The following is a 24,360-nucleotide window of genomic DNA, read 5'->3' on the forward strand; positions in this document are numbered from 1 at the left end:
ACACACACACTACATGGATGCTGATGACACTGTTGGACACACACACACACACACACACATACACACACACACACACACACACACACACACTCTCTCACACACACACACACACACACACACACACACACACACACACACACACACACACTCACACCTCTGGACACAAGTTATGCAGAATTCCGTCTTTCTCTCTCACTCTTTATTATTTTCGGGTGTTCTTTTCTAAATAAAATGTTGAGGAGTACCTTTACCATACGTCTGTATCAACCAGCTGTTATTAAACAGGGAAATTAGAAAATGTTCCACAGCATATCACAGAAAAGGCAAATTAACTACTGAGGTAAAAATATTAGTTCTTAATTATCTTAATGGCCACACATTTTCCGTGAAACAGTAATTTACAATGCATTTGAAATTATTAACATAGCGACAATGACATTCCTTTTCTGTACATGTGTATGTTATATTGTGTTTCTACATTTGTTGTTTTCTGGAAATATCATACAATTAACAATTAACAAAAACATTGATATTGCCTTAAGATAATTAATATATCAATGTGTTTTTTCCAAAACATGTGACAGTTAAGAGTGAATTCCTCATAATTTACATAATCAACTGCTCAAAAATGATAAATATACAATGTTACGTGTAAATCAGTAAACCAGTACAAATCTAAGTAGGTTATAGATATCAGCCAACTCTAATAATCCCACTCTGGCTAGCAGGCAAGCAGGGAGACTATACTGGCCAACTGACTCCAAGGTTATCATCACTTATACCTCAATTCTTAAAAACTGTACATTTGTTAAGACATAATATAATTTAAAGAGTAGCAGTTAATTTCCTTAAAGTTGTGAAGCTGCAGTCGCTCAACAACATACAGTAACCCCCTCCTCCCACTCCAACGATGTCATTCCAGAATCCTAATTGGCAATCATTTCCTTCCTTTCCTCTATCAAACGTGTGAAACAGAAATTAGTCCCACTTTCTGTATCGGTCTTCCCATGCACCAGCAGAGGGCTATTGTGTTCTGTGATGCTATGATGTGATTTATCCTGACCAACAGGGCCCATCGGCCCAGAAACGTAGGGCACACATCCGTTCTGGATGACGGAGATGTCGTTGGTCCTCACCACCAAGCCCTTGGAGAGGGAGTCTGTACGTTGGTTCCAGAGACAGAGGGAGTCTCCGTTGCTGGGCCTGGCTGCTGCGGTCCTCTGAGGAGGCCCCGGGAGCTTCACAGGGTGGGCTCCCATGAACACCAAGGGTCCGTCTACAGACAGTCTGCGGCCTCGCCTGGTGTGGGCACTGTTCCACATGTGAGTTCCCATATGGACCTGCAGAGGGAACATTAAATAGCATTACATTACATTAGTTACATGCATATCGATATATTATTGAATCATGGGATTATCAATAATCATGTGAAACGTAGAATAGACCGGATAGAATTGAACCTCACGGAAGAGGGTTATGTAGCATTGATATTGATTCACTCCAAGAGGAACTTTGAGTAAGGACTCTGAGTAAGGACTTTTAAATTAGTCCCTTGTACCGGGTAGTGCTGAGGCTGTCAGTGCTGAGCCTTGACTGGAGTCTAGGTTGAGGTAGAGTCTAATGATCGCAAGGTCAGCGGTTCGGCGGTTCGATCCGGACTGGCCACGTGTCGGGGTGTCGTTGGGCAAGACACTGAACCCCAAATTGCTCCCAATGAGCGGGCCGGCGCCTTGCATGGTAGCTTACCGCCATTGGTGTGTGAATGTGTGTGTGAATGGGTGAATGAGAGGCCATTGTTAAGTGCTTTGGAATAAGGCGCTATAACTATAACTGCAGTCCATTACCATTTACCTATTTACCCCTAAATAACTGCCGTGGCACTACTTCTACCACTTCCTTTTCTCTGCACATTCTGAAGGATTCGCTTAGTAACAGTGTACAAGAGAGTACGTTCTCAGCTATCCAAAGCTAGCCTCTCCCTTGAGTGCTCTACTTGCGCTTTGCTCAATTTGACTGGTGCCATCTTTTTAAAGTTCTGTCATATTATAAGTTAACACTTGTTCTACACTGCATACCTTGGGCAATACACGGTTTAGTCTACCTGTAGTGAGGCGCTGAGGGGCTGTCCTTACTAGGTGTCTCTGTATGTCCACTGGAACCCTCCCGGTTTAGACTTTGGGCTCGGGGACCACGCCTACCCTGAGGTAGGGATACTGTGTATGCTTCACTCCAGTGGGCTTGCAGTTCTCCTGTGAGAGTGAAACTAGCAAGTGTTGCGAGACGTATCATCTCTCCAAGGGCCCTGCCATGTTGGGTCATGCAATGTTATTAGCTTAGCGAGACGTGACTATTACAGGACTTACCAACCCCACGTAGAAAGCACAACCCAGTCTGCAAATTATTATGTTCTGGGGGATTGTTTCAGCAGACCAAAGGCTACGATCTGTGTGGTAGTATTATCTATCTATCTATCTATCTATCTATCTATCTATCTATCTATCTATCTATCTATCTATCTATCTATCTATCTATCTATCTATCTATCTATCTATCTATCTATCTATCTATCTATCTATCTATCTATACTGGCAGGTAAATACAGAAGGCAGAATATTTGTAATAATAATAATAATACATTAGACTTATATAGCGCTTTTCTAGACACTCAAAGACGCTTTACAAACTGAAAAGATCGAGTAGAAATAATAAAAAGAAATAAAAGGTAAATAGAAGAAAGTATAGGGGCCTAATTAAGGTAGTGCTGGGGACACATGGGAAGGGGAGGGGGAGAGGGTTAACTGGTGAAGGCAAGCTTGAAGAGGTGGGTTTTGAGGGCCTGTTGATGACCTGAACGTTGTTGGTTCAAATGAGGCTGGGGACACTTTTCTTGTGTTAATGTGGCTAATATGGCCTAACAGCCACGCAAGTCATAATTCATGCATGGGACAGCAGCTGGTGTTTTGGGGAACCAGTAGCCAAAGTCTTTTTCCTGGTCTGCAGAAATGATCCCCCAGAACGTAATACTTTGGAGACGATATTGGTAAAGAAAGAATATCACCAAAAGTGGGGGGAGTTGCAATCCCCACATATAAAGTAGATAAACTATAAATGTGCACACTCTGCTTGCATGAGCTGTCTGGGGTTGGATCATGCACGTAGGGCTGTCAAAGAACCCCTACAGCTGCCTAGCCTGGGTCACGTTAGGTGGACATGTGTGTAGCACACCTAGAGGAGATGTGAGCCATGGCTGAGGAGGACCGTATCCCTACCTCTGGTGTGGTGCGTGATCGTAGACACGCCTCTTCAGCGTCATTGGCAGAGAGCCTCGTCTCAGACCAGAACTCAAAAGAAACGGCGATGATCACATGAAGACCCTCGCTATCATCCCAGTAAACAAAGAGTCCAAAAGACGTCCTCAGGGAAGCCGGAATGTGGGTTCAGATGACGTCTTTCTAGGACGTCCAGATTATGTCTTTCTAGGACGTCCAGATGACGTCTTTATTCTGTAGTCCATAAGACGTCCTAAAGACGTCATCTGGACGTCCTAGAAAGACGTCATCATTCTGAACCCACATCCCGGCTTCCCTGAGGACGTCTTTTGGACTCTTTGTTTACTGGGACGGCCCACCATAACACCAGGGCCACGGTGTTCCAGTCCTGCTTGGCTCTGCTGATCCCTCGCCTCCCAGGAAGCCACAGAGGTGTCCAAGCTGCTCACTCTGCTCCAGGCAGACATAGAGCATGCTAACGACAAGGTCTCAGCTTCAACTGTGTCCTTACGCCACTACCTTTGGTTGTCTCAGACTAAACTGCCACTGCCAGTTCAGAAGACATTCAGGAGGCTCCCCCTCACACCAGGGCCATCCTACATACACACACAGGTGGAGAGACATAAGGTCTAATTGAGAGCAAAACAATGTTGTGGCTTGAGTAAAACAAATGCACTAAGCCTGCATTTCAACATATGGGTGTGATGCGGGGTCTATTCGTCGCAGACTGGGTGCGCTTTTGTTTGACATGTCATCGCTTTGATCATGCAAAAAACTGTTTTTGTCTGTCTGTCTATGTTGCTGTCGCCATTACTGTTGACATGGGTAAGCCATTCATAACTGTAAGGTCAGTTCGCCATGATGGCTGAGGGTAAAGCTATGGTGTGTTGGGGGCAGGTTTTAAACATGCCTGGACATGATGGCTATCCAAAAAAGGTGTGGTAGGCATGAAAATGCTTCCAGATTTTAGAAATTGTAACAACTCTGTTATGTAAAAAAAACAGACATTTAAAAAAAAAAGTCACAAAAGGAGGACATGGGTTACACAACAGCAGTTATTTTATTATAAAGTGTCACATTGGGCCCGTGGACCTCCGTTGGGACGATTAGTGGTACGGGGGTCAGCTGCAGCCACAGCATTACCCGGTACATGGGACCGTTACCATGGTCGCAAGGTTACCATGGGTACATGGAAAATCCTTACTTGGAGTGTTTCCTGCCATGCAGAACTATACCATATTGGAGTGATCCAATTATCTCACATAATATGTAAATGTAACCTTTGTTTTGTACTCAAACAACAAGAGAAGAGGTGCAGCCTTAAATGAATCTATGCATGTTCCTAGAAGAGGCGGTCTCAAGACAAACATTCTGAATACTGGATTTTATTTCGTTTGATTAAAAACATGTTAATAAACCATGCCATAATCAACAATCCAACAGTGTAGTATGACAGTCAATACATGCTCGACAAACTCCTACTCAAATAAGGCATCTGTGTTGTGAAGTGTCATGGCTCTCACTCCCATTCCCCAATTACCTTCTGGCCACGCCCCTTCTTACCTGCCACTTCCCCCAGCCACACCTGATCACATTTTCAATGTGTTTGTCAGTAGTCATTGGTGCTGCATAGGGCAGCCCAGTTAACCTACCTATACCTTGTTGTGCATGATGTATGTGCTTTTATTGTGTATTGATAATCACCCAATTGTATTGTTACAATCAAGCCCTCTGAGTTGGCGCCATCATTTTTTCTTGTTTCTCTTTAAACCTAATTACCTGCTGCATTCATCCTTGTTAGTTTGTGTGTTACATTTATTCTCAATGGATGTTCACCTCCTGCCCACTCCTGGCACTCTGACCAGTGCCCCATAGTGGCAGTTTACTAACCCGAACCAGCCATAGCCTACTACAGTCCAAACATTCATTTCAATCTGTCTAAAAACATATCTCTAAAAACTAAACGTAAAGATGGAACATACCTTCAGATTTCCTTTGGTGGTGAATGCCCGTCCACAGACAGTGCAAGCAAACGGCTTCTCCCCAGTGTGGGTCCTCTCGTGGATCTGCAAAGCACTGGAGGAAGAGAAGGTCTTCCCACAAGTGTGACAGTAGTGCTGCTTGGGTGCCCGTCGAGTTGGAGGAGCAGCAGCAAGCACTGGGGACATGGGGGCTGAAGAGGTCCTCAAACTGCCTGGATGATGATCCCTTCCGTCCCCATAGACATTGACATTCAGAAAACCATTAATCTCTGTCTTGATGATTGGGGAGCCAATGAAGACTATGGATGGGTTGGGGCTGGAGGCCAGGCTGGGGTTGGAGGGCTCAAACAGCTGGGATGGCAGGTCCCTCATCTGGTGTGTCAGCATGTGCTGCTTTAGGTTCCCCTTGGTGGAGAACCCCCGGTTGCATGCTGTGCAAATAAAAGGTCTCTCCTTTGTATGGCTTCGATAATGGATGTCCAAGGCACTTTGGCAAGCGAATGTTTTCCCACATATGTCACATGCTGTGTTCTTGAAGAGGCCACGTTCGTGGAAAGTGTGGATCAAATTTGTGGGATCCTTAAGCTGGTTTAACGATTTTAGGTCAAGCGGTGACACACCGACATTGAACTCCTGGGGGCTTGGGTTGATGTGTGCCTTGTATGTTTCTTCAAACCGCGTGGGGCTACAACGAACTGGGGCACTCTTGTTGGAAGAAAGAGTCTGCTTGTAAGTGGTAGTATCAGAAACAGCAAGACTACCACCACTTTGGTCTCCAAGACATGATGAGTTATAGATTTTACAATCCTCTTCAAAATGTGCCTCTTTCACAGTCTTTAACCGATTGACTTGTATTTCCCCAACTGGTCCATAACTAGTCTGCATGTGGGCATCAATGGACCCTGCTCCCATAATAGGAGATTGGAGACAAGGTGGAGACAAGCTTCCAGATGAGGAGTTCAACCTAGAAATCCCTGCAATCCCACTGTCGTGGAAGTCTTCCATGTCATCATCAGATAAGTAGTTCTCTTGGGCTTCTAATTTCCTTTCCTCTACCAATCTGCTATCAGATTCTTTTAACTTTGAGTAGCTCTGGTCCGGCAGGGCTACGTTGGGGATCTGTCCACCCATGTGCATGCGGATGTGCTGCTGTAGGACCACGGCATTGGTGAACTTCCTCTGACAGATGGGGCAGGAGTGCTGGTCCCGCAGTGGCGGCGAGGCACGGTGGATGGTGTGATGCGTCTTGAGGTTCCCTTTGGTGGAGAAGGCTCTGCCACATACTTTACACCTGAAGGGCCGCTCTCCTGTATGAGTGCGGTAGTGCATTTTAAGAGCACTCTGACAGCTCAGTATACGGTGGCAGAGGACACACTCATTTGGGTCTGTCGACTTCTTATCGATGTTCTCCACTAATTGCTGGAGTTGAGAGGTGTCTGAAGTCTGCAAGGGATCAAGGACTTCTCTGAAATTATATTTGGCCTTGAACGGCTCCAACTTGATGGGATTGGTACTAATGGATGGGATATCTGTGGGTACATAATCAGTTGATGTATTTGCTTTGGTGCTCATTTTTGAGACGCAGTTCAAGGGGGGTTTAACATCTTCAGTTTTCAAACGGAAGGTGGAGAAGGTACTTTTCCTTGCCTCTGCAAAGTCTGTGCTTTTGCTAGTCTTCACTGTTGCACTAGAGTTACGTGCACATGGACTAGAAGATGTGGTTACTGAGACAGGCTGCTCCTCTTTCTTAATGATGAAGGGCAAGTTGGATGATCCCGATGGGAGCAACAAGCCGACAGAGGTTGTCAAAGTGGGGAGAGCTGGCTTACTATCCAGCCAGCATGAGACTGGCTTCTCTGGAGACATGGACATGCCGTAAGGGATCCCAGTGCTTGTTGGGATGTTGTCCAGATGTTCTGGGACAGGGTAGGGGTTCATCTGGATGTGGGGGTAGCGCTCTTTGTGTCGCTGGAAGTGTACCTTCAGGTTTCCTCGGGTGGAGAAACGATTCCCACAGATGTTGCATTTGTACGGCCTCTCTCCAGTGTGGGATCGTAAATGGATCTGCAAGGCACTGTCACTCCCAAACACTTTGGCACAAAACCTGCATTTGTGTTTGAAGAAAGCCTCTTCAGAAAAGCTTTTGGGTTCAAAAGAGGTCACATTGGGTGGTTTACCAGCCCTCTGTTGGGTCAAGACTGTCAAGGCATTGAGGTCCTCAACAATTGCACCAATGCTTGGTGTAGAGCTGGGGGGTGTTTGATTGCAAGGTGCTTGCTGAGGTAGACATGGGTTATTAGATGATTTTAGCAAACTACCTGTGCCAAGGGCCAGAGAGGACATTTTGGTTGGGGTTGTTGAAAATCGGAACTTAGGGTAAAGACTGCTAGCATGAGTCGACTGCATTCTTGAAGGCTGCTTTCTAACGGATGAGGTTATGAGTTTACCTATGCTTTGTAAAGGTTCAGTATTGGACAGCGTGACACCACCGCTAATGTTGCTCTGGGGTAACTGCACTGTCGCTGTTAATCGTTTAAAGTGACAGATGCTGGTAGACTGGCTAGCCAGGCTCTGAGCTAGTCCAGCGGCTGCAGCTAGCTGCTGGGATAGATGGGAACTGAGGGTTGGCAGTTGGTTGGCATGCTTTGATGTTAGAGTACCTTGAGGGCTGTTGGAGGGTGTCTCTGATACCTCTGATCTCTGGGAGGCGAACAGTAATACCTGGTGACGTATCTGATCAATTAGTTGTAGCTGGTGGATCTGCTGCAACTGCAGAGCCAGGAGCTGCTCCATCAGAGAGGAGATGACCATCTTACTGCTGCTACTACATCCGTTGTCTAAGCGGTTCTGCTGTGAAAACTGGGCCACAGCCACTTTGGTGCTCTCTAGGTTTTCAATGATGACATTACTGTTGTTGTTGAACCATGAGAACGACGTCCCCTGTGAAAGGTTACCAGGTTGAGGTAGCGATGTTGGGAGAACTGAGGTACATGAGACAATGTCAGTAATACTTTCAGTAGTACTGCCTTTGCAGCTGCTGCTGCTGCTGGGGCTATCTAGATTGCTGTGGCTACTCTTACCACTAGAAACATCCATAGATTCTCCATTTCCCTCAGTTTTTTTCTCGTCTGTGAGATCGCTGCACTCTTCCATTTCAAAGTTATCGATTGTTTCCGTTTGTTCCGGTTCTGGTGTGCTGGGCGGCGATCGTGAGGCTGAAGGGAACATTTCGGCAGAGGAGGCTATGTTTTCATTTTCATTTTCGTTCACAATAGGGACTAACTGATTTGGAGAGCAATCCCTGTGATGTTGTTCCAGATCTGATAGTTCAACAAACTCAGTGCGGCGTCTGATGCCCACAGCAGCACATGACCTGCCATCCCTGGCAGGGGGGGTCGCCAGACCAAGGTGTGTGCCTCCTGAAACAGACAAGGACGACAAGGGTTACCTGCTGCATTTGAAAATAAATTATTTTGTCAGCATGTGCCCAGGTGTATACTGACACATATTAACATAATGAGAAGTACAAAAGACATGTTCTTCCTACAAAATTTCACCCCCTGGGCCCCTGCAGTGAAATAGTAGCCTATATGACACACTTTGTAATAAATGAGCAGCTTGTCACACAGAATAGTTCTATCAATGATCGTATAAGTGAAGCCATTGCTGTCTGAGCTCATGGCTTAAGAGTTTTACACTTGAAGGGTTTATTGAGCCCTTAGGTGACACCTTCTTCATAACTAGGAGATAGAGACTCTAATGAACCCAGTTTTCCTCAGAGCTCCACTGACACCAAGTCCAAAGCAGTAAAAAAAAAACATTATTTTCTCTTCCATTATGGGCATTATCTTCCTAAAGACATGTACGCAAGTCTGTACAATAACTGTCTATTCCCGTACGTTGGAAATAAAAAAACTTGAGATGAATCAAATCATTCAAACTACTAAATAAATATATATTTACTTTTAAAACGTTGAAAGTGAATGGTTGGTAATAAGTAGGTCTATATGATTTCTATCCAACTTTCAGTAGCCTACAGTATTTGTCTGACATCTGACTCTAAACCAAATACTACCATTGGAATGAAATACCTTGTAAATAATATATAAAATTCAAACTCACATTTTCCCCACATGTATAGCATTCGATATTACATTTAATTTGACATAATAGGATACAGATAGATTTTCACTAATGTTCAAGTGATCTGGCAATTGTAAATGATACATTTGCAGACAACTCGCGAACTTACCCATAATATTATGTTCCGATAATGGCCAATCGTTATCCGACTGTACATGTTGCGGTTTCGCTTGTTTCCTGCGCGGCATGCTGTCCCACACCCAGGCATCAATAAGAGTAACAGACAGCTACCAAAACACGCTCTGGAGTTACGGAATCCGAGTCATCTACCCAGCGTGTGTCCCATGAACTCTGTGGGACAGTTACCAGCTGCCGGAGCATAATAATATACCGGGAGTTTTTCGCGCATCAACGGCGCTTGACCGCAAAGTTGAAACAGCATCAAAGACAATCTGGGATAGCAGAGGTCCTTGAAAACTCAACACAAAACTCACATGTGAAATGTTGTCAAACTTCAAAAAGATATTCAGTAGCCCATTTTTTTTTTTAAAGTATATGTTTTTTTTACTATAGATAGGCTAAATAAATTGAGCAGCATGCATGCAATTCGTTTACCATATAAAGTGACCTCCCAAAACTGTCAATTGTCTAAAAATGTTACTCTAGTCATTGTGTGTTTCATATTGAAGTACAGTATGGCTGTATATTCCCAATGCTGGCCCAGCAATGTTATTGGTTACAAGCTATTGTACCAAGAGAAAGGGAGGGGTAGAGAGGGCTGGGGTGCATGGGGGCGGTGAAATCACATGAGTGTATCTGTGAGTGTGTGCAGCCAAGAGACTTATTTGTCAATAAGTGCACACCCCAAGATAGATAACCTATCATTTTCAAGTTAATAACCCTACTGCTGGAATAGGTCTGAAAATATATACATAAAAAGCAGCAGCTCAGTAAACATTATCTGTCAACTTCTCAGTGTTCTCATGAACGAAACCTCGGGTGACTTAGGTAGTGAACTACCTTACCGGTTTGGAATTTGCCTCCCTCCTTTGAAGCTCTGTGAACATGACAATTACTGTCCACCGGATCCTTTGATTCATGGCTGATTCATTTCGCTGCTCAAATACACAAATACATATCTGTCTAGTCCTCCTCTGTCACAGGTAGGGGCTGACAGAGAGGCGGCCAGGTGCTCCGCGCTACATCCTATGACTCATCCCCCTGCTGTCATTAGATATGAAAGAGGCCTGATAGAACACAAACATCCCAGGCCTTGGGGCCATAGCAACAGACTGAGGGGGTCAGGATGCCACAGTGAGTCCTGCCAACAAAATGCAGGGAGCAACTTGCCCACCTTCTGACCGATATCGCACACTGAGCTGTATTACTGTCCACCAGACAATGAGTCAGAGTCGGAGGTGTCAGGCAACCACAGATACTGAGGTAAAAAAAATTATCATAAAGAATAAAGTTCCTGTGCAACAAAACTCACATTTAGTTTTTATTACATTACATTTCCTCTTTCAAAATTACTGTATATTCATATAGGCTTTTCGTTTTATTTCTTTTTGGAGTATTAAGTATTTATTTATTTTGTTGTTTTAGTTCACAGGAAAACCTCTCTTCTGTTATAACAGACACGTACATTGTGAGGCCAACCAGCATGTGCTCTGCCTTCACTGCCACAATGATGCTACTGGTCCCCTATTCATATGAAAGGCAGCTGTCAAATGCTCTACTACTCTCTTATTGCCTCAAAAACATGTAAGATGGAGAGAATCAGTAAACGATGGCAATATATATATATATATATATATATAATTCAGACTTGTGACAATAACAGTTATTCATTTAACATTAGGCTATGTGTAATGGCTATAGCTGTAATAAGTCTATTGTTTGAAAGTTCCTTACAACTGGTGATGTCAGATTTGTAATACAAGGCAAGTGTATGTCTGACAGGAAGATGTATCAGGTCAGTTTTGTTGACCTCGTCCTCTGTCATTGTTTCAAGTTTGTATGGTTGTTTGACAAAGCAACTGATTGTCAGAAAATGGGCCTGCTTGAATTTCTCACTACTGATGAAAATGATGTTATTCAACTACATGTGGCCCCCAAGCAAAGAGAGAGTTACAAAGGTGGTTATCATAATGACTGAAATTAGGCTTTTCTTTGGTTTACAATGTAATCCACAGCAAAAAGGCTCTAAAAATAAACTTATTTTATTATTTGGTCTTAATTGCCGGAGGGGTCAATAACATGTCAGCAGAGTATTGATGGTCCAGATCTGGCCCATGTCTGTTTTCTACCAGCATCCAGATGTGGACCAGGTACTTTGTTCCCCAGACCAGGGGCCTCATTTATTTAAAAAAGTCCTTGAATGTCATCTTTAACTTGCATGTAACCACATTTTTCGAAATGGACGTAAGCATTATTTATAAAACGGGCTGTGCTTGTTTAAAATTGCGTCTATAAATAACAAATATACTTGAAAAGGAACGCAGGCGGGATGCGGCTGAAGGAGGGCTGGGATATACCCGACAGGTCAGCCAGCTCCCTTTGAAACGCCCCCGTGGCGAGGAACCCCAGGGTGGAGAGCACCTGTACAGGGCCAGGTATGGGGCTGTACAGGGCCAGGTATGGGGCTGTACAGGGACAGGGATGGGGCTGTACAGGGACAGGTATGGGGCTGTACAGGGACAGGGATGGGGCTGTACAGGGACAGGGATGGGGCTGTACAGGGACAGGGATGGGGCTGTACAGGGACAGGGATGGGGCTGTACAGGGACAGGGATGGGGCTGTACAGGGACAGGTATGGGGCTGTACAGGGCCAGGTATGGGGCTGTACAGGGCCAGGTATGGGGCTGTACAGGGCCAGGTGTGGGGCTGTACAGGGACAGGTATGGGGCTGTTGCAGCGTGTCCTCCTCTCCAAGCCTGGGGATAGCTGGTCGCACAAATTGAATAGAATGGCTCTCGGGAACCGGTAGCGGCTCGTTAGCCATTCGTCGTCGTGGACATAAAAAATCAGCCCGGTCCCTAAACACTCTCTCCCTACGAATCACCTTTATCACACCTCAATTTAGAATGATTACACCATACAATAGCCTAATGGCATATAAAGGAAGACTGAAATGCAATCATAAACATCAGTTCCCTTTAAATCTTGAATTACATTTTCTTGACTGATCGTTAATTTTATTACGAGCCACTTTCACTTCGCATGAATTACAGTAGGCATTAACGTGTTAGAGTGCGGCTCACATGCCTGTAATAACTCTGCATAACCAGTAGGTAATGTGCGTACGTCAAGTCAAGACCTGACGTAGAGCTACGATCGTTTCCACAGTCAAATTGACTCACGTTGAAATTGTATAAATCACTACTTTGACGTGGTTTTCTAAGTACGCCACGGGTAATATCAAATTTGATCCAAAGTACTTTCTATAAATGATTGAGTTAAATTAAGAAAACATTACATGCCCCGCGGTGGTGCAGCGGTCTAAGCATCAGTCTCTGGTGCAAGCTGCCCACCGGGGACTGGGATCGAATCCCGGTCTCGCCAGACCCGGATATGGCCGGGGCCCACAGGGAGCGGCATATTGAGCGTCCACTCCCAAGGGGGGTATAGGACTATTTCCGGACAAGGATCCGTCGCGCAACACCGCCCCCGGGTGCCGGAATAACGGTGTCGGGCTCGAGGAGCCAGTCAGCCTAGTCTGCCTGGCTCTCTCCTCTGGGGCTGCCGGCCACGGGGTCGTGCGGCGGATCCTACGCAATAGGCAGGGGATAATTGGATACTAGGTTGGGTGCAATTGGATACTAAATTGGGTGAAAAAAAGGGATAAAATTAGAAGAAGAAAAAATATATAATTAAGAAAACATTACAAAAGACGAGCAAAAAGTGACGGTTCAAAACAGAGAAGAGAAAAAGGGAAAACAAAACCTCTTTAAGAAGTTATGAATAATATTTCCAGGGTGGCGTTCTTCCATAGCCATGACCCCGTCTGACAGCTGGAGATTGATCACACACATTTCTTCTTTATCAAGTTTGTTTCACTTGTTTATGAAAGAACCAAATTGAACCATCTCCTGGTCATAAACTTAAAGGGTATTGTGTGCTCCTGTTAGCATAATGCTCGCTAAATTTACTGTTTGTAATTTTTCGAAGGGTAGACATTGTGTTTGTGGCATAACATCATGCCGTAAACATAAAGGAAGGTACGGTAGTTGAGACAAGAAAAAAATAAACAGTTCCTTTGAAAGACCTGTGGGTTTTATACCATCCTGTCAATCTGTGATAGACTCAGTCAGTCAAAATCCAGACATGTTTACAACAACAGATACGTGCACCACTGGAATACATTGGCACACTGTCTGTCTGGGAAAAGCCAAAGTATGGCTTTGTAATTTATGAGTGTCATGTCATTCATGTGGCCAGACACAGGTCCTTCTACCTCACTGGAGACACATGAACGTCAAATTATTTTGTCTCCCTTTACCAACTTAATGAGTTAATGCAAATAAATAACTCAATCTTAGTAAGTAAGTAAGTAAAGCTTTATATATATATATATATATATATATATATATATATATATATATATATATATATAGCGCCTTTCGTACATGAAATGCAACTCAAAGCACATTTGCGCATGCAATCTTTCTTTTTCTTTTCTGAGTGGGGCAGTACCACTCATATTTTTCATTTTATTGGACAGATACAGTGAAAACAGACAGGAAAGTAAGGAGAAGAAGGGAGAGAGGGCATGGGCCGGATTCGAACCCATGCCGACATGGGCATATGTGTGCACTGTAGACCGCGGTGCTAGACCACCCCAGGCCACATGGGCATGCAATCTTACACATTTGACAGGTGGTACCCCTCTACAGTATAGTGGAGACAAACCTTTTTTATTTCATGTGTGTTAAAAATGATCCCAGCCCAAGTATGGTCCCTCTCTCTCTTTACCCATGTAATCCTTGCTGCAGTAGAGGCAGGTTGGGCTCTAACCCAATAGCTCAAACATGCACCTAAACACTCATGACAATGTAGCTCATGTTGTCATTCGTAGTACGGCCGTCTAGTTATTATTATGTTATCGAGCTGTGTCAAAAGTCACAATCTGATGAAGTGTCTCAGCTGTCATATTAGAAATCCTATTGCTTTTGGTAATCTATCAAATTATTTTGTTCCATTGCATGGCTGATTTATAGCTAAGATATTCAGACAGCTGGTTTTCACCATGTTGATATGATCATTTCTCTATGTTTTGGTTATCCTAACCTTGACATACTGTATTTTAGTTCAAGAGCAGGAGTGAGTTGTTTTGCAATTCTAAGTAATTGAAGTTGGGAGATGGAACATTTCTTTATAACCTGGCCAAGGTCCAGTTGAGAACTGTCTCTCGTCCAGCTGTGATCAGTCCATCCCTCTTATATTAGTAAGTGGAGGTCATGATTAATTACTATTATCTGGTGTCAGAATTGACTGGATTGTAAGATTCCCTGATAAAGGAACCATGCTAGACAGGGGAGAGGAATGTCGTTGCTCCAAGATACTAATATAAGGTCAGTTTTAAGTTTGTCTTCCTGATGTTGAGGTAAAAAAAAAGGGGGGGGGCTAAGCTTGTGATAGATCTGTAACCAAGTGGCTTCTATTTCCCTTGGATACGCAGCGCCATCTAGTGGTTAAAATACAAATGACAATTACAAATACAAAATTGAGGTTTCCAAAGGTAACCTTTTATTTTTTATTTTTTAAAGGATTGTTGTTTTACAAGCAGGACGTTAGTTGATTAAAGAAGACAATTAAGTTTAATAACTTAAACAAACAGATTCAGAGACAGAAAAAGGCATGTGTCATACTGCCCACAATAAAATAATATGCTTTATTTTTTTTACAAATATGTACAGATCTTTGCCATGACTTGTCATTTCAAGCTGGCGGTCATAAAACAACAATACATGACTGAGTTAGAACGTGATTTTCAAATGTAATGGTTAAAAAAGGAGACTAAAAGGATGACCTTACAATGAATTAGTACATACAAGACAGGAAAGAAATATTATTGTCAGAGAGATTCTATCACTAGTATTGTCAATATCAACAGAGAAGGTTCCTTAATTTCCCCTCAGGGATCAATAAAGTACTTGTCTATCTGTATCGACTTAACTATCGATCTAAAGTCTCTAAAATGTCCAAAATTAGGAAAATAACATAAATATCACACACGCACACACGTAAACGCTCACACACACAAACAAACAAAATAAAGCCTATACAGTGAAAAAATTGACACCCGATGAAACATTTTGTTCTTTTTTAAGAAATATGGACATATCAATATTTGATCTTCTTTCAAACAATATATATAGATAAAGGTGATGTAACTGTAACTGAAAATGTAACTTTGTTAAAATGTTTTATAATAAAATGAACAAAGATGCCAATTCCTACTAAGGAAAAAGTTAGGACACCCTATGCCCTAATAGCTGGTATTGCCCCATTTGACTGAAATAACCTCAATTAGATGTTTCCTATAACTGTCTACCAGTCTCAGACATCGACTGGAACAATGGTTTTCCAACCCCCCATGCAGCTGTGTGGTGTCTGAGGGGTGTCTTGCATGCACCGCCCGTTTTAAATCACCCCACAGCATCTCAACAGGATTAAGATCCAGGCATTGACTTGGCCATTCCAGAACTCTCCATTTCTTTCTTTTGAGTCATTCCTTGGTGGATTTACTGGAATGTTTTGGGGGCATTGTCATGTTGCATGGCCCACATCCACTTCAGCTTACATTTTTTGGACAGATGGTCCAACACATTGGACATTTTTCTCAAGCACCCTCTGATACAATAAAGAATTCATAGTGGATTCTATGATGCAGGCTCTGTGCAGCAGGCCTTAACCATGACATTTCCACCCCTATGCTTCATAGTTGGTATGAGGTTCTTGTGCTCAAATGCTGGTTTTGAGGTTTGTGCCAAACATGTCTTCTGTTACTGTGCCCAAATAATTCAACTTTGGAGATCTTTTCAAATTCTTTCTCAGACGAATACAAGATGCTACAATCTTCTTTCTGAAGGCCGTAGAGATCTTTTGATCTCGCAATGGTGATGCTGTTCTGCTCTGCACAACCAAACTAAATGTCTGAGTTTAAAATAAAAATGTGCACCTGATGTGATGCACCTGATTCTAACTTTAGACATTTTAAGTAGTAATAAATAATAATAATAATAATAATAATAATAAATAATAATAAACTATTATTTAATAATAAATAAATAATAAGAAACTTTTTCCTCACAAGAACATTGTACAAATAATTTTTCAGTTTCAGTTTCATTTGTTTAGTTATATTACCTCCATCTCTAAATATTGTTCAAATGAAGATCAAATGTCCATAATGTGTAAATCTGTTGAAAAAGACAAAGGTTTTCATGGGGTGTTCTGTCTTTTTCACATGATTGTAAAGAGCTTTGGGGGGAGGGGGAAACTGTAGGCTGTATAAATCCATGAACTCTACTCCTGCATTTTAAAAGCTTTTAAAAAATACTTATTTGAAAGACATTTAAGGGCTCTATTTTCAGCTGGCGCATAACGGATGTGAGTCTAAACGCAGAGCTATTGGCAATTTGTGTCAGCGGTAACAGGTGACGATACCACTGCTGTGCAGCTGTCTGGCCCCTGCTCACAGGAAGTAGAGGTGTGCTCATGACAATAAGTAAGTCAAGTACCATCACAAATCTGGCCTTGAAAATAGCAATTTCAGAACCACCCCCTTAAGTGCCGCCCCCACCACCCCTGTCCACGTTTGTGCCCAGACTGGTTTTTACACCGTTAAAATATGGCCCTTAAAGTGTGTATTCAAGGCGAGAGCGTATACAAAGTTTTAAAAGCAAGGTAATCGTCATCTGTGCTGTCTACTTGAGCAATGTTCTTTAAAACCCGGCCATATAAACTTCTGAGATATAAAATCCAAAATACACAAATGCGTTACACAGAATACATAGTGTGACAGAATGACACGTTTTACACTAGAAGAAACTTGAAACACTGAAGGCATTCATAGTATTCAGAACAGTGACATTGTGGGCATGAGCGAGTTAGACAAATACATTCCAAAAAGAACGATTTGTTTTGACATATTCTAGCATAAAGGCAAAGAACCACAACACTAACATTAGGCTATCATTTCTGTATTTGCGGTATAGTCATGATAAAATGACATTCCTTTGACCCTGAATATATGCAGAAATATATTGCCATGGGTATAAACGGACTGAAGTGGGTCTACAGTCTGACCATGCTAGAATGGACGGAAGTAGCTTTACATTTTCTAACCACAAATCAGATTTTGGAAACCAGGCTTTCGAAAACTAGTTTTTTTTTTTGCCAAACGTGTCGAAAAAGTTTAGTTAATCAAAGCCTCAAATGAGTGACACCTGCTGGCAGCAGTGGGTATAGCAACCAGAAAAGTGGTCAATCTTCGAATCGGTTTCAGCTGACATGAAGCTTCACACATCATTGATCACATTGATGCTAGTGTTTGAAACGAGCCGCTCTACAATGCATTAGAACGAGTGCTTTGGTAATTTTTACGAAAGCTCTGGAACAGTGGTATTGAGCGAACTTATGACCACTAGCTACCCCTGACCTTAGCCCTACCTAAGCTTCCTCTGATCCTTCACTCTACAGTCAATCAAGAACTAAGCTTTCAAGTATGTGCAAACTCCAAAATACTTATGATATTGTCATTTTCGTCCTTCCCAGTAAATAAAGAGTCCAAAGGACGTCCTCAGGGAAGCTGGAATGTGGGTTCAGATGACGTCTTTGTAAAGACGTCATCTGGACGTCCTAGAAAGACGTCATCTGAACCCACATTCCAGCTTCCCTGAGGACGTCTTTTGGACTCTTTGTTTACTGGGTTTCTAACATGGCCATCGAGGGACTACCAGACCTCAGTGGGAGGAGCTGCGGTCATTGGCCACGTCCTGTAGCCTGCGGAGGAGGGCGGTCTGGTTGTCTGGACACGCCCTCTTGGGCGATGGCTCCTCCTCCAGCTGCATGCTGCGCTTCTTTGTGGGCGTCTCGCCCGTGCGGATCATACTGTTGATCTCCTGCAGACGCTGGACATAGAGGTCATAGACACAGGTCAGGGGTCAGGGTTCATAGACACAGGTCAGGGGTCAAGGTTCATAGACACAGGTCAGGGGTCATAGACACAGGTCAGGGGTAATAGACACAGGTCAAGGGTCAAGGTTCATAGACACAGGTCCTGGTTCTGTGTGTGAGTGTTTGTGTATGTGTGTACATGTTTTGTGTGTAAGTAAGTACCGTAAGTAATGTTTATTTATATAGCACATTTTACAACGACAAAACAGATAACAGATAAAAATACACTAAAAACAAGGTGCAATACAAATACAAGTGCAGAAATAAAAGTACAAGTGTGTGTGTGTGTGTGTGTGTGTGTGTTTGTGTGTTTCGGTGTGTGACTCACGTCGGGTGGGCTACTGCAGATGTAGTAGAAGATCTTGTCCCGTGGGGAGGGGGTGGGGGGGCCTCCACCCCCCTTGTGGGGGGAGATGTAGATGGAGTGGTTGTGGGACAGGAGGAACCTGCGGGGGGAGCTGGTCCTCTGGCACGGGTACGGACACAGGGGGGGCGACTCCACCTGTCACACACACACACATACACACACACACACACACACACACACACACACACACACACACATATTATTAGAACAAAACCAAAGATCCACGCAGTGCAGACTACAGTGTATTTGATGCTCTATCCTTACGCTATAGGAATGTTTTACATTTCTCTGAAGATTTAGAAAATCACGTTTAATCACGTTCCTCTGGATGAGCAACTACTTCCTCCTCATTCTCTCCCCCCTCCTCATTCTCTCCCCCCTCATCCTCCTCATTCTCTCCCCCTCCTCCTCCTCCTCCCCCCCCTCCTCATTCTCTCCCTCCCCCTCCTCCTCCCCCTCCTCCTCCTCCCCCCCTCCTCCTCCTCCTCCTCCCCTCCTCCTCCTCCTCCTCCCCCTCCTCTTTCACTCACCCCCGCGGAGGGCGAGCTGGGTGAGTAGCGCAGGGCGAAGGGCCGCATCTGCTTGATGTAGACCAGGTTGTAGAAGCGGATGAGGTCTCCCCTCTCCTCCTCCCCCCCTCCTCCTTCCTCCTGCAGCTCGGCCACGGAGGGGGCCAGGGAGGAGGAGGGAGAGAGGGAGGACGTGGAGGGGGCGAGGGTCGGGGGGGTGGGGGTGGATGGGGTGCTGCTGGAGCAGCGCATAGGCACAGGGCTGCTGTCACCACTCGCTAGGAGGAGGGAGGGAGGCAGAGAGAGAGAGAGGGAGGGAGAGAGAGAGGGTGGGAGAGAGAGAGAGAGAGAGGGGGAGGGAGGGAGAGAGAGGGGGAGGGAGGGGGAGGGAGGGAGAGAGAGGGAAGGAGGGAGGGAGAGAGAGGTAGGGAGAGAGGGAGAGAGGGAGAAGGGCAGAGAGAGAGAGACGCCGTTTGAAAATGGTGACATCACATTCATAGCAGCTTCAACAGGTGCCCTCTGCTGCAGGGGAGGGGAAGCAAGCCCACTAATGAGAAGAACTATGAGCAATAACAAAAGTTGGACTTGCGGAAGCAAGCCCACCAATGACATCATTGTTCATATGTAATAACAATAATTATAATACATTAGACTTACCCTGCTCCTGGCTGGTCTCTGTAGGACAGGTCTGTCTGTTGCCCTCACTGCTGCCAGAGTGACGCCTCTTTCTCCCGGAGATCAACACACTCCTATAGACCTGGGAGACACACACACAATAATCTTTTTGAACAACTTCAGTCTGGTTTCAGTCTGGTTTCCGCTCCTCACACAGTACAGAAACAGCCATTTTCGGACCAATGAACTACCACGTCTGTTGCTTCGATTGCGTGTGTTACTTCGTTTACATAAAGGGCTGTGAGAACGCAAATCAGAGAAATAATGTATCTCATCCACTTTATCTCCTGGTCATGATTCAGATTTTCATGTGAGAACATGACCTAAGTGTTAATCAGGAAGTACAGAGCAGAGGTCCTGCCCTAGACTCAACACTCACGCTGCTGCTGGCCTGAGGCTGGGAGCGGTAACACTTCATTATGTTCTGGAACGACTTGTCCTCCTTAGTCACCTGCACAACAGAGGGAATCACACATACAACAGCTACCTTAGCCTTAGGAAGGTCAGCTACTATACACTACTTTACCTTTTTATATAGAATATATATACAATATGACTTATAGTCCAGGTTATTCAACTTAAGTAAGTAAGCATGAATGTAAGAATGTAAGCATGAATGCACACACACAAACACACACATGCACACGCATACACACACAGAAACACACACACACACACACACACACAGACCTTGGTCATGACGTAGACGGCGCACATGAGCAGCTGGTCCAGGTGGCGGTCCATCATCAGCTCGGTGCAGTGCACCAGGGAGAACTCGAAACAGGTCCAGATCTTCCTGCGCAGCTCAGAGGAGATGTCCAGCTTGGCACACAGGTCTCTGAGACGCACGCTGGCCAGGTGGTACACCTGCGGAGGAGGAGGAGCGGACATCCTGTCAGATCTGCCCAGAGCGTCGAGGCTTTTAAAACACTGGATGATGTCCTGTTCTAATTTAAGTATTATTGATCTCACTTGGAAGTGACGGATAGGGGTAGGACATGATAAGCTTAGGCTTCATCCTACTCCCTTTCCAACAGTGATACCTGACTCTTCGTTATTAGTTATTAGTTTTTAAATGTTTAAATCATGTTCGAAATAAAGATTAATTCATTAATTAATTCTCTTACCTTCCGGAAGAACAGTGAGAGGGAGCCCTTCCTCTGAGGCTTGTTACTGGCCAAGCCCTGGGTCGACTGCTTCTTGATTGGCTTGCCAGCAGTGGGGCTTCCTTGGGAGGCGGGACAGTTCTGTGCGGCGGTGGCGGGTGATTGGGTAGTCAGGGTGCCAGTCAGGGCCTGGGCAGACAGGGGCTGCAGGGTGGCGGTTCCCTGCGCGGTCACGTTCACTTGGACAGGGATGAAGGTGATGCCGCCGTTCTCATTGGCTATTCCTGCACAGGTGAAACGGTAAGAGAGATCGCTCAATATTGTTATATAACTACAGGGTTCCCACACCTTCTGAACCATCAAATTCCTTTCAAGGACTTTCAAGACTCAATTCCCTCAAATTCAAGGACCCAACACGGCATAGTTTGAGACAGACCTAGATGAGGATGTATATAATAGGAACTACCCGCTCACAGACAACAATTAAAAGGAGAGGCTTGAATGTGTGAACACTAGATGGTCTCTTGCCTTCTCTACCACAACACAGCAAAACAATCTATTGTGAAATATGTGTAAAGTTAAGCAATACAGAGACGAAATGTATTTTGAAACTTTTTTTTAAGGACTTTTATTCTGAAACTTTTATTTTTAGGACTTTTATTCAGAAACTTTTTTTTTAGGACTTTTATTCTGAAACGTTTTTGTTTTAGGACTTTTATTCTGAAACTTTTTTTTAGGACTTTTATTCTGAAACTTTTTTATAGGACTTTTATTCTGAAACTTTTTTTAGGACTTTTATTCTGAAACTTTTTTAAAGGACTTTTATTCTGAAACTTTTTTTTAGGACTTTTATTCTGAAACTTTTTTTTTAGGACTTTTATTCAGAAACTTTTTTTTAGGACTTTTATTTTGAAACTTTTTTTAGGACTTTTATTTTGAAACTTTTATTTTAGGACTTTTATTCAGAAACTTATTTTGTATGATGTATCTGTATGACACATCATTTGAAAGCTTACAATCTGTAGTTTAACCACATGTAAAAACAGAAAAATTACTTTGCCTTCTGGTTGCACATTTCACCAGACCCCATCACCTATGTGTTACCTCATTGCATCTAATTTTTTAGAGAGAGAGAGAGGGGAATTCAAGCACTTTCAATGACCCATGTCTATTTTCAAAAACGTTTAAGACCTTGATTTTTCTTTCTCAAATTCAATTTGATTTCAAGGACCCGTGGGAACCCTGAAACTACATTATTCATTTAGGACTGTTCCAGACTATTACACAGAACCTTCCAGGTAGATTCAGCGACACGGCGCTACCACAGAAGGGGACGACTTCAGCCATGTCGCGGCTTCACGCAAGCCAGACATTTCACCTGGTTAGCGTTTGCACCAGCGGTAGCTACCGCTGCCCTGCTGTTGTTGCTACGTCACTGAGTGTATCTTAACACTAGAACAGCCGTGCCTTTTTTACCTACTAAAAGAGCCGCCTCTTTACAATGCTCAAGCTGCTATTTACACACAACGACCTCTAGTTGGCCGCTTGTAAATTAGCCTGCTTCCTACACAGAAAAATGGCAAAATAGCTTTATACTAGATTATCCTGATGTGATTTTGAAAATGTAAGGATACTGGGTGGTAGAACGCACATATCTAGGAGAAGTCATGAAAGGAGGGTCCTGAAATTGTATCGAGTGCAAAGATATAACATCTTTCTTTACCCACAGGGGACAAATGACCCCATAGCTGTTCTAGTGTTAAAGGAACATATCATGGCTAATATCACATCCGTAAAATATCTGAAAAACCCCCCACAGTGACACGACAACAAATGTAAAAACCGACCGACCGAGTCATGTGAAGCCTCACCTTGTACAGGTATGGTGACCGTCTGGCCGTTGTTCGCGGTGACGGTGGCCGTTGCCATGGTGACCACCGTCTGTCCGGCGGGGATGGTGGTGACGATGGAGGTCTGGGTGGGGGTCCTGATAGGGGTGGGGGGGGTGGTGGTGCTGGGGTCAGAGGCGAGGGGGTCGGCTGCGTCCACAAAGAGCCGCCTCCTGAAGGCGCCGGTCGGGGGGGAGGAGTAGCGGTCCAGCAGGGTGGTGGGGGAGGGGGACACTCCTGGGGGAGGGGGGGGGGCAGAGTTAGCAGGGTTCCCACACCTTCTGAAACATCAAATTCAAGCACCTTTCAAGGACTCAATCCCCACAAATTCAAGGAATGTGGGTTCAGATGACGTCTTTCTAGGACGTCTTATGGACTAATAATAACTCAGACGATTCTGTAGTCCTAGAAAGACGTCATCTGAACCCACATTCCGGCTTCCCTGAGGACGTCTTTTGGACTCTGTGTTTCCTGGGACACACACCTTTCCCCCCGCTGTGGGCCGTCAGGTCCGGGGGTCCGTGGTGGTTGGGGCTCAGGGGGGCGCTGCCCGAGCTGCTGCCCCCGTCACTGTCCTCCAGGTGCTGGGGGGGCATCACCTACACACACACACACGGGCACACACACACGTGCACACGCACGCACGGGCACACACACACGTGCACACGCACGCACGGGCACACGCACACGCGGGCACACGGGCACAGAGGCGCACACACACACACACACACACACACACACACACACACACACACAGCAAGTAAGTATGGTTGAGTTGGTGTGTGTGTGTGCATGTGTGTGTGTGCATGAGGAATACGGTACCTCCTGGCAGGCGGGGACGTGGTCCTTGGCCCCCCGGACGCTGTCCCACAGCGGGGACCCCCCCCTCCAGGCCAGGCTCTCCAGCACCTGCTCCTCCACCTGGTTCAGGTGCTTCACCACCTCCCTGAACAGGCCGTGCTCCGCCCGCACCAACACCTCTATCACCTAGAGCACAGAGCAGTTTATACATCACCAACACCTCTATCAACTAGAGCACAGAGCAGAGGAACACTTCATCACCAGCACCTCTATCACCTAGAGCACATTGTTTCCAGGTGACACCAGAGCACCTACCATGACACCTACCACCTACCCAGAGCTAACAGCGCCACCTACTGACCAAACTCCTCACTACCAGATTTACTCTTCAAATCAAAGAACATTTTAAAAACCTTCCGAAAATTGAAGGTTTTACAATTTGAAAAATGTGTATTGGCAGATTGCACTGATCAGATCGATTGGCAGATTGCACTG

At 44.6% G+C, this 24,360-nt stretch overlaps 2 protein-coding genes across 2 annotated transcripts in view; both read right to left on the reverse strand.

Annotated features, from left to right (window-relative positions):
- Positions 1–926: 926 nt before the first annotated feature.
- On the reverse strand, positions 927–8,479 carry sall1b (spalt-like transcription factor 1b; the record flags this gene model as incomplete). The annotated part of the gene is made up of 2 exons (XM_080544748.1): positions 927–1,340; positions 5,252–8,479. 2 exons carry the CDS (start codon positions 8,477–8,479, stop codon positions 927–929), a joined length of 3,642 nt encoding a protein of 1,213 aa, XP_080400874.1.
- Positions 8,480–18,301: 9,822 nt separating this feature from the next.
- Positions 18,302–24,360, reverse strand: part of rbl2 (retinoblastoma-like 2 (p130)) — a gene marked incomplete at its 5' end in the record, with an annotated part of 14,528 nt that continues 8,469 nt past the window's right edge. Inside the window, 10 exons of the mRNA XM_080545327.1 lie at positions 18,302–18,472; positions 18,847–19,020; positions 19,416–19,672; positions 20,052–20,151; positions 20,449–20,520; positions 20,760–20,936; positions 21,197–21,459; positions 23,047–23,301; positions 23,549–23,663; positions 23,887–24,051. Coding sequence (XP_080401453.1) covers positions 18,305–18,472; positions 18,847–19,020; positions 19,416–19,672; positions 20,052–20,151; positions 20,449–20,520; positions 20,760–20,936; positions 21,197–21,459; positions 23,047–23,301; positions 23,549–23,663; positions 23,887–24,051 — 1,746 coding nt within the window. The 3' untranslated portion in view covers positions 18,302–18,304. The remainder of the gene's footprint in view (positions 18,473–18,846; positions 19,021–19,415; positions 19,673–20,051; positions 20,152–20,448; positions 20,521–20,759; positions 20,937–21,196; positions 21,460–23,046; positions 23,302–23,548; positions 23,664–23,886; positions 24,052–24,360) is intronic.

Source organism: Nansenia antarctica (assembly GCF_963989245.1).
Source record: "Nansenia antarctica genome assembly, chromosome: 14".
In the NCBI taxonomy this organism is placed as follows: Eukaryota; Metazoa; Chordata; class Actinopteri; order Argentiniformes; family Microstomatidae; genus Nansenia; species Nansenia antarctica.